At 36.7% G+C, this 10613-nt stretch overlaps 1 protein-coding gene across 1 annotated transcript; it reads left to right on the forward strand.

The window, feature by feature from the left end:
• Positions 1 to 54: 54 nt before the first annotated feature.
• On the forward strand, positions 55 to 10357 carry LOC114554408 (G2/M phase-specific E3 ubiquitin-protein ligase-like). The gene is made up of 9 exons (XM_028576238.1): positions 55 to 120; positions 306 to 375; positions 983 to 1301; positions 1587 to 1682; positions 4353 to 4666; positions 4918 to 5099; positions 5215 to 5384; positions 6210 to 6424; positions 9683 to 10357. The coding sequence occupies exons 3-9, from the start codon at positions 1159 to 1161 to the stop codon at positions 9913 to 9915; spliced, it is 1353 nt and encodes a 450-aa protein (XP_028432039.1). The 5' UTR covers positions 55 to 120; positions 306 to 375; positions 983 to 1158; the 3' UTR covers positions 9916 to 10357.
• The last annotated feature ends 256 nt before the right edge of the window (positions 10358 to 10613 follow it).

The raw sequence follows: 10613 nt of genomic DNA on the forward strand, positions 1-10613 counted from the left end.
TCGAGCCATCCCTAACCTCCAATCAAAAGTTGAGTGGAGGCCTTTTGAAAAAAACTCTTCCATCAAAAGTCCATTTACGTCAGGCCTGACAAGGTCATTTTGAGTGAGGAAAACCAATCTGTAAGTAGGCTAGTGCATGAAGATTTAAAAAAATGATGACTAGCAATGGCAATACTGTATATCAGACTGGATGTCTTAAACACTATTAATTGCTCTATGCCCTCATATAATACATTTGCCATGTTGTTTTATTGATAGTGCACTGTATTTGATACATAACGTTTGTTGTCTGCTTCAATTGACAGCCATCTTCTGAGGAAGACAGCCATGCAGAGAGCCTTGATTTTGCTCAAATTTCAGACAGTGACAAATGTGGTAAATTAATTTACAGTATTTACAGTACATGCATCTACAAACAAGTTTATATCATATTGGTCACAACTCGTTGTGCAGGATAATAGGGATATAAACTAAATGTATATTAGAAAGCATTTTTTGGGTTTTCTTAATGATAAAGAAGGCTTACAGGCAGGTATGCCTGTATGCCACAATGCACAAAAACAACATTGTAACTTAAAAAAAAAGAAATTTAGAATGTCCAGGTTAAGTAGCTGCAGGATGGATTAAAAAAGTGGAAACAGGTGGACAGGGAAGGTCAGGGCTCATGATGGAATTAAAAACAGGTGTGTAGTAGGGTGTGGCAGTCTTTTTATGGGAAAAGGAGGAAACAAAGGAAAGTCAAAAGGCATCTGGTGAACAACAAGAGAATGCCAGTGGTTTGAGGTGAGAATCTGGCTGGATGTAGGAAGAGACAGGCAGATTTTGACTGGTTGTTTTTGTGTTTTCACAATTTAGTTATTGTAAGTAATATTTTGTTCCACCACTTTCATGCATTGTACAAGATGGGTTCTGATCCTCTCATATCAGTTTTATGTTACTCAAAAGTTAAATGTTAATAAACTATTTTTCCATGTTCTTGCAGTCATTGGTAGTGTAGGTGACATTTCCAAAGAAGTTGTCTCAGCTATCTCCACTGTTGAGGCCCAGTCCCTCTTCAGAAATAACCCTTCCATCTCCAGTGGTGATCAAGTTATCTGGTGTGTTGCTACCGAAGATATTTGTACCGATGCACCTTCCGTCTCAGCTGACACCGCCACCATGTCCACTAGTCCTCCTGTCATCGCTATTGATGATACCCTCATCCTGTCCAGTGGAACCTCTGCAGTCTCCAGTGGCAACACCTCTGGTGTGTCCCATGGTCCCCAACCATCTGGCAACATTTCATCCAGCACATCCTACAGGTTAATATTTTGACATTTCTGTCTCTTCGTACATCTTTTCTATGGTCTGGGCTTTAGTGGCCTTTATTAACAGTATAATTTGTGTGTAAAATACATTTACTTTATACTGAATCATGGTGTCCCCTATTTTTATAACTTTAATAACGCACTTTCCATTTGAGAACATTAAAGTTATTAGACCAGTAAGGATGTTCTTAGTATATTGCTAATGCAACTGGCTGTGTTAAAATCATATATTTGTACCTTTTAATATCAATTATGAAATATTGCTATTTTGTATTGTAGTACATACCTGGACCTATTTGAGGAAGAATACCTCTCTGATGACCATGATCTCCAGGAAGCCATTTCAAGGTCTTTAGATTCCAGTTCAAGTGAGAGGTCAGTAGAACATATATAAAATGTAATTATTTAAACTTTAATTCAGGATAGCAATATCTATTATGTCTAGACTAGTAGTGAGACCAATTAGCAAGTTGCAACCTAAATGAGTCAGAAATATCAGTATTTATCATTGCACAATATTGACATTTTCATCTTTATTTGATATTCAATCATTTTTGTGGTCACTTGTCAAGATTGAAGATTACCCATGCTATAATATGCATTATGTTTTATTGTACCGTATGGGCCCTATCTTGCGCAAAGACCGATGCAAGTGTCTTTGCTAGTTTAAGACCGACGGCGTTGTCAATTTCTTGTCCAGCGCCTACGTCATTTAAAAAGCAAATTCACCTGCGCCCATCTGTGTCCCCATGGGCATGCGGGTCTTACAGGGAGGTGTGTTCAGGTGCATTCTGGGCGTATTGCTATCTTGACGCAGCAAGAAGTGATCGCACCATTGACCAACAAAAACCTGGTCTAAAGTCAATAATGCAGCATATCGTTATTTCGACAGCGCATTAGTAAAATTATATGTATATGTAGATTAAGAATGAAAAGCAAATCCACCATTATAATAGCAATGCGCCAAGGTACAAAAGCACCTGGCTTTTAAAGGGATTGGGAGACAACATGATATTGCATGTTACGCCCAAAACACACCTATGATTAATTAACCCTTATATTGTGTTATGGTCAAATTTGACCTGTTTTCAATTTCAGATGTGTAAAAAAATACCATTTACTTTTTTTTATTTTTTTATTATTGGAACAAGGCTTCATGATATTATTGGAACAAGGCTTCATTTTTTGTGTTTCTAACACAAAAAATGTTTTGAGAATTTTAGGAAATTGTAAATGTCTCAAAAAAAAAAAAAAAAAAATCAACATATGTGGTGTTACGGGTCCCAAGTTAGTATCATCTTTAGGGGGGTGACATGAACGATATACAAATCAAAAATGTTCATCAACACCCAAGGCAGAGCACCACCTGAGACATCAGAATGACTTCGGGGTTGCTGTGTCACATGTCCAAGATATCAAGACAGCATTTGAGCTGCTCATACTGCCATCTGTTGAGAAGATCCAACGACATGGAAAGGTGTTTGTTAGATGGAGATCGACAACACCTGATTTAACTCAGCCTAAAATACTTATAAAACAATTATCATCCAATATTGTTTTTTTTTTTTACTCATAGTTAACTTATGTATTCATTTAAATGTAAACACTCTTTAAAATTTTATTTTTTGGCCTTTGATCTTAAAGTATACAACTTGTTTTTAACTTAAAAAATGTTTAAATTCACTCATTTCCAATAATTAAGACAATGGGTAATTATGTTGTCTGACTATAATAGACTAATATTAGAACACACCTCCAAAATTATTTGCATTTAGGGTTTTCAACTTAATATTATAAACAATAGTGACATCTGTGGTGTTACGGGTCAAAAATGACCCGTATAGATTTAGGTTAGGAAAAAGGTAAGTCTTTTAACAAGATTACACATCTAATGAAGAGGAGGGTCCAAGTGACCCAGATGCTCAAAAAGAGTTCTTTAAATAAAAAATAACTGACATTTAATGGTCGTCAATCCCTTATCACACCCAACACAGACCACCAACTGAGAACAGCAATCCAACATGGAAGGGTGTTGCTGGATGTGCATCGACAAAACACACCTGGGTGCTTCCATGGGGCTGTTGCTTCTTACTGGGGTGTAAAGATTCTCGAATGAGGCTAAATGTATGGCAAGTGTTCCACCCATTTGTCCCAATATACCTTACTCTTGATACAGAGTATGACAGATAAAAATCCAAAGTAACATGGTAGCATGCAATATACTCTGGCATGACTCAGCATCCTATAAGCTGTAGCGTCATTTGAGGATCTGTACACCAAGTTGAAAAAAAACCCAACATGCAAATCATTTTGGAGGTGTGTTCTAATATTAGTCTATTATAGTCAGATAAAATAAGTACCCATTGTCTTCATTATTGGAAATATAACGAGTGAATTTAAACTTTTTTTAAGTTAAAAACAAGTTGTATACTTTAAGATCCAAGGTCCATGGGGCCGAAAAATAACATTTTAAAGTGTTTAAATTTAATGAATACATAATAAGTTAACTATGAGGTGAAAAAAAACAATATTGGATGATGATCATTGTTTTGAGTATTTTAAGCTGAGGTAAATCATGGGTCAAATTTGACCTGCTAAAACAAAAAATGTGTGCAGCTTTCTAACACATTACAAGGGTTAAGACACAAAGTACAACCCTTTTGAACCATGTGCCCGACGCATGGACCCTTTTTCTCTGCCGTCAAACTAGCAAAAGTGGATTTGGACACGCCCTAAATGCACCTCGCCCAGGGCGCTTCACGCCGCGCTTTATATCATTAAAATAAGGCCCCTATGTGTTGATTTTGTGGTTTGTCAATTTCCTATTGGTGGGAGGGTGGTTGCCAGTGTTGGAAATGGTTCTGTTACTCTTTGGTATTTATTTGTTAAGTTATTCTGAATGAGTAAGAAAAAAAGTAAAACGGTACTGTATGTAAATAGGTTTCAGTAAACTAAATATTAGTTACAATGATGTGGATATTACATGCTAGTTCAGTGGGAGAGGTATAATGACAATAACTACATTGTATTGTTTTATTGTTTCAGTGATTTAAAGGTGACGTTGGAGAGAATAATGGAGCGGATTGCTTCTCGAGTAAATAATGACAGCACTGTACGCTTCAATATTGTAAGAAGAAATGTGTGGGATGGAGCATCCAGAGCCATGGGCAGATCCAATTTTTCACCCGAGAAGAAGGTAGACGTTAAGTTCACTGATGACTATGGGATATCTGAGGGTGCTGTGGACAATGGAGGTCCTACTCGTGAGTTTTTCCGACTCTGTCTACACGAAATCAAGGACAAGATTGGCATCTTCGAGGGTCCACCTAATGCTAAAGTCCTTACATGCAACTCCAAAGGTACTTTTGCTTTAAAAGGCCACTATTGGATTTTTTTGGATCAATAAATACATTATACCTGAAATTAATTATTAGAAAATGTAAGAAATGTTCATGTTTTATACAGTATCTATATTACTTTATTGAGAAATTAAATTTAGAAGAAAATTAATCTGAGTTCTCTAATCTCACACAGATGGGTGGGGCGATAGGGACAAATATAATTTTTGTTGTGAACAGTTGACATGTTTTTTATTTTCATATGATTACAGCAATGAAAGACAATGGATACTTTAATGCTGGTCAGATCATGGCAATGTCAATCGCCCATGGGGGGCAGAGTCCATGTTTCCTTTCTGAACTCTTGTACGAGTGTCTTATAAAGGGTCCAGACAATGTGAAGATCAAAACTGAACATATTACTGATGAAGAAACAAGGTCACAGGTGCAGTCGGTGAGCATATATTTCATGGATTCTATCATATTTACAAACTATTCATTTAGCGTGCACTCATTAACATGCAATTTAAACAGTATCTTCATATCCTAATAATATTTTATATTTTTAGATCTTACAGGCTGAGACTGAATCACAATTGCAAGAGGCAATTGCACAGGCAGCCAGCTTAATCAGTCTTGCTGGTCACAATGTTCGCATAACACTGGAAAACAAACAAGAGACTGCTTTGGACTTGGCACACTGGTATGTCCTCCAGCGGACCCGTGCACCTTTTGAAAGGTATTTTAATGTGTGAGCGACAAGTAGTTAAACTTTTCAGGTGCACATCAGGCTAGGGTCTGTAGCTCCACGTACCTACGTACATACCCACGGCGTGGATTTAATGCAGAACAATACATTTGCAGGCCTCAATGCCTGATTATGGTTTTGTGTTAAATCTACATTGAATCCGCCCTCCAAATTACGATACACCATGGATGTATTAAGCATGCCCCTTCTAACCATGTCCACAAAAGATGACCAGTGACCAGTCAGTCTGTTTAGGCAGTAACGCTTGTATCGCGTATGGTCACATGACTATCAGAAGTGTACAGGGTTTCACAGCATGCACTTTAAGAAGAGGTTGTAAGCATATTTTGTAACTTAATCACTAGTTATTTTATTACACACATCTTAAATGCCATTGTTTATAAGGGCATACAAAATGTATTATTTTAATAACAATTTGTATTATTTTTTATTTCATTTGTCAAATACTAAGTTATTTAAAAATAATACAAAATGTAAGTAGCCTATTTTATGCATTTTTCTTGATAATGAAAGTCATGATACCATTATACTGCAATCATTAGCACAGTATAGTAAATTGCAATCCCAATTTGACTTTTTCTTCAAATCATGCAGCCCTACCACAGTATATGAAAAAATGAAATGGTGGATGCAGAGTTCAATTTTATAGTGTATTAGTGCAACTGAACGTATAATTTATTTTTCCTCGAATTCATTAGGGACTTAAATTAAAGATTTAAAATGTAAAAAACTGGTTTGCACCATAGGTGCTAAATCACATGAACTACCCTTTAACATTTGTTTCCTTTTTACTAGGTTCAGAGATGGTTTAACATCTCTAGGTGTCCTAGATGCTCTCCAGAGATACCCTCTACAAACAAAATGCCTTTTTGTGAAGGCTGAAAAGGGTTTAACAGCGACTGATGTGGAGAATCTCTTCGAGATCATTTACTCCGAAAGAGGGAGTAATGCATTTCGAGAAGAGTGCCGAATCCTGGCTTTCTGGCAAGACTATCTTCAGGATGCTGAAAGTAAGTTCTGCATTTTGGAATGATGGAATGTTTACTATTATTTGTCTTCTGCAGTGGCTTAAATAGTCATGAGCTGGAATGAACCTCTGTCTCCCTTGTTAAGGTAAGGTGAATCAATGGTTGGGGGGGATGTGTGATGATCACACTCCCTGGCCTCTCATCCTTATACCACTGGTTAGTAGCGGTGTCACGATTCTCCAAATCATCGATTTGATTACATTTTCGATTCTAAGGTCACGGTTCGATTCTCGATTTTTACATTAATATTTTTAAAGCACAGGTTGCCATGCCATTTTTAGACTACACTTTTATGCAATATAATATCTGACCTTTGTTCACAATGTACCACACTAAATTGTCAAATATAAAACATTTATTAACAACATAATGTAACGATAACTTATATCTTCAGTCAATTGGAAACTTGACAATTTGTCAATAAAGTAAAAAGAAAAAAACAATTTTCCAATTGAGGGCAGACCCACAGCGGTATTTGGCGTTTTAAGCCCCCAATGTCGTCTTTCAGGCAGCATTGCCTGGAAGGCAATGGTTATTGGAGTTTCTCAATCTGTGTTCTTCTATTGACTTGTTTTCTTGTGTCCCTGTGAAATGTCATCTTGTGTTGCCAAAGTACTGTCCCAATACACAAGTTTGCATTTCACCAAGAACAGTTAAGATTCCAGGAAAGGTTCTTGATACGCCCATTTTACCAAGGATGCATTGGTTGGTAACTTGTATGAACTTGGCAGCACCTGCATCCCAACATTCATTTCGGCATTCAACGAGGGTCCGGTTTCCGGTACATAGACAGCCCAACAACGGGACAATTTTAAAAATTTTCGCCATCTTATTCATTACTAAATTCACTTCTGAGAACTTTTTAGGCGAGAAATGAACTGCTAGCCAGTGTAGTGAAAATCGTTGATGAATTGACAATTTGCCTCAAAGTTTTCGGAGTTGAGAAGCTCCATAAAGTGACGCGATAGCCAGATAGCGCCTGCTGGTGCCGCTAGCTCATCTCTCTGAGACCCGCTGTAAGCTGGAGGTCTCTCAGACCGGTCTTTTAAATTGAGGCTTTTATTTTGCCGTTCATACTTTTTTTGGTGTTTTTTGTTTTCTGATTTATTAGAAGTTGAGTTTCAGTCTGTATGATAAATGAACAGTTGTACATAAAGTGGTAACATGCTATGACATGTTATGTAGACTAAAGGGGAGACACCAACCTTTATAATTTGAATTGCTAATTTCCATCTGTTGTCCCTGGGCATATACAGTGTACTACAATAATATAGAAATGATAATTCCACATAACACTAATAGGGACACCTAGGACACGCCAGTGCATATGCCTACTTCTTTTTTTTTAAACTTTAAACTGATACACTAATAATAGTAGGGACCGCGTCTAACTCTGTTGACTAAGTAAGGGGTTTTGAGCTAAACCATACAATAAAATTGAAGCTCAAGTTTTATTTATCAATATTGCAGTAGTTGTAACATTGTGAGGTTTTCTTGTCCGGAGAGTGTTTAAATACAAAGTGGTTATATTGTTGTGGTTTTTATTTCTAGCTGTTATTATTTTGGAGCCTTGCAGGTAGCCTCTGTTTTTTGGGGGTGTTGAGCAATAACGGAAGAACGCATCGTCTCAAACTGTTAACAGTGTTTTCTGTGCTTGTGAACTTGCAAGCTCATTCTTCCAAGAACAACCAGCAAGAACGTTCTCCCCAAGAACACATGTCCGTTCTTTGCACGATTGAGATCAAGAAACGTCAAATGGTTATGGTTAGGTGCCTTGAAGACGACGGTTGCAGCGCTGCTAACCAATGGCTTGGTTAGGGGCTTAAAACGCCATCGAGCCAGCACAGCGGTCTTAGCAGCTGAGCAGACAGAGAGGGCGACTCGGCAGTCAGCTAACTTGTGGCTCTCTCTAACCAATATAAGCTGCTCTGTTTAGGCTGCAGGCTGAAATTCAACCGTGCGGTTTGTCGGGATTAAGCTATAAACGCAAGGAATCTCTGCTAGCTGCTAGGCTAATGTGCAATGGTAAAAACACAGAATATGGTAAACACATAGCAGAGCATGCAAACTGTGCCTTTTTTTTTTTGTATACAACGTGAACATTGTCAATATAAGTCACTGAAAATCCAAAATACTTCCACACCGGTGACTTCAGTGAAAGAGGAGGGGGTTCAAGTTCTGTCGATGGGTCTACTGCATTTCTTCGCAGCACTTCAACTAGTTTTTTTTTTTTTTCTGCTTGTCAAACCGACCGGACTTGACGTGGGGGCGTGGCCGTATCAGTGATTCCATTGTTTTATTCGAAATACGAGATTGTGACTTAATTTCGGTCAGAAATTCCGTGACACCCTTACTGGTTAGCTACTGTATCACTGCTGACTAATTCCAACAATGCTCATAAATTAACTATAAAAATAGAAATCATGAAAGTTAATCTATACCCTTATATAAATTAGGTAATAGAAATTTGTGTAGATAGTATTACCAAAGAAAACACTGAATCTAAACTGAATTTAATAACATTTATGTAAATACAAAGTGAGAAATAATTAAATCGTAGATGCAAAAAACAATTCAATTGTGTGTTCAATTGAATTAAGTTAATTACAAATTAACAAAATGCATAATAATACATGTTGTATCATGTACAAATTCAGTCAAAATAATGTTCTTGAGTGCCGCCATGAGCCTTGAAAAGGTAAACCAAAAAGCAAATGCCATTACAGGTCTCCACACACACTTATTGAAGTAGAGTTACATCCAAGTAACTACTATGTGTGATCAGTCTCAATCCTAAACTGATTTAAACAAGCTAAAGTGACTTGGTGAAGCCCCAAACCCAGTCTTGCTGCTCATGACTCTGATTTTGGCTAATTGATCTGCTTCTTTCATTTGATTAAAAAAAAGCTGCAACAAAAAGTTTGCAGTGTTGAATTGGATCCCTCCAAAGTAAGACAATTTATATGTACCATAATCCAAACTAGCAGATGCACATCTACAGTACCAACATATCTTGGTTGTTATAGCTGTTGTGTGCATATAATGTTGCTAGCTCCTATCTCTTTTGTTGGTAAATGGTGCACTATATTCACTAACCCAGGCAACCCTTCCAAATTCCAGTGTCATTTCAATAGTCACCATTCTTACATCACTTCTGTATTACTCCAGTAGTATAATACTTAATTAAATATCAGACATATATATGATTTAATTGTGCTACTCTCTGTTTATGTTTTACAGTTGAAAACGATGTCTCTCTAGAAGATATTCTCGTTTTCTTCACTGGATGTGACAGCATTCCAGCACTGGGTTTCTCTCCAAAGCCCAGCCTTGAATTCATCACCCACTCTCGATTTCCAGTGGCTAATACTTGCGAAAATATTCTTCGCATACCAGTTCATGCAGAATACACAGATTTCAGATCTGACATGAATTTTGCCATACGCAATTCACCCGGATTTGGAAGAGCATGAGATGTCAAAAGTATTGGAGGGCTTTGTAAAGCTTGTTATGTTTTTTTTTTTATTTTATTTTTTTTGCTGTAATAATATGAAAAATATACAGTAAAACAAAGTTTTTGAAGATATTTTTCAAGCCGTGGCTTTGTGTTTCAGATTTTATGTGAACTTTTTTGATAAAAGTGGCTTTTTTAATTTAAAAACACAATTTGGTAATAGTTTAGAAAAGTTCATGGTAAGAGTTCAAAAAAGATCATACATGGCTATCTTTGAAATCCGATTTGGAGATGTGTCCAAACAACTGTACATAGTTATGGGTCGAAAAAGAATAAGTTGCTCCAACAACCCATTAGTTCTTTTGGTACAGGAGGGTTGTTGTAAATTGTTTTATAAATGTTGTCCAGCCCCCTTGCTATGGCAGAATATTGACTCAAGGTTGTGGTATGGCCTTCTAACAAATAAATGGCTCTGTTACTACTTTGTGTGTACTGGCTTACTGTCTTTTTATTATCTATTGTGGTGGGATATGTGCATCGCAGACTTTAAATGTAATATTTTTCTATTAACAAAACTGTATACAAAATGAACTAATTTAAGTAATAAAAAACACATGGTTCATATTTGTCAATATGGTTATAATTATACATTTTGTAAAATGATACATAATATACACGGCACACATGTATATATGTGGTAATAATTGCTCTGGGTTT

Source organism: Perca flavescens, chromosome 4, assembly GCF_004354835.1.
Source record: "Perca flavescens isolate YP-PL-M2 chromosome 4, PFLA_1.0, whole genome shotgun sequence".
NCBI lineage: Eukaryota > Metazoa > Chordata > Actinopteri > Perciformes > Percidae > Perca > Perca flavescens.

What these genes read in the sequence shown, in the direction of transcription:
- LOC114554408 (XM_028576238.1), top strand. Translation starts at nt 1,159, where the DNA reads ATGTCCACTAGTCCTCCTGTCATCGCTATTGATGATACCCTCATCCTG. An exon ending in CAAGGTCACAGGTGCAGTCG is followed by an intron (nt 5,100 to 5,214) that starts GTGAGCATATAT and finishes TTATATTTTTAG; the next exon opens with ATCTTACAGGCTGAGACTGA. An exon ending in ACCCGTGCACCTTTTGAAAG is followed by an intron (nt 5,385 to 6,209) that starts GTATTTTAATGT and finishes CCTTTTTACTAG; the next exon opens with GTTCAGAGATGGTTTAACAT.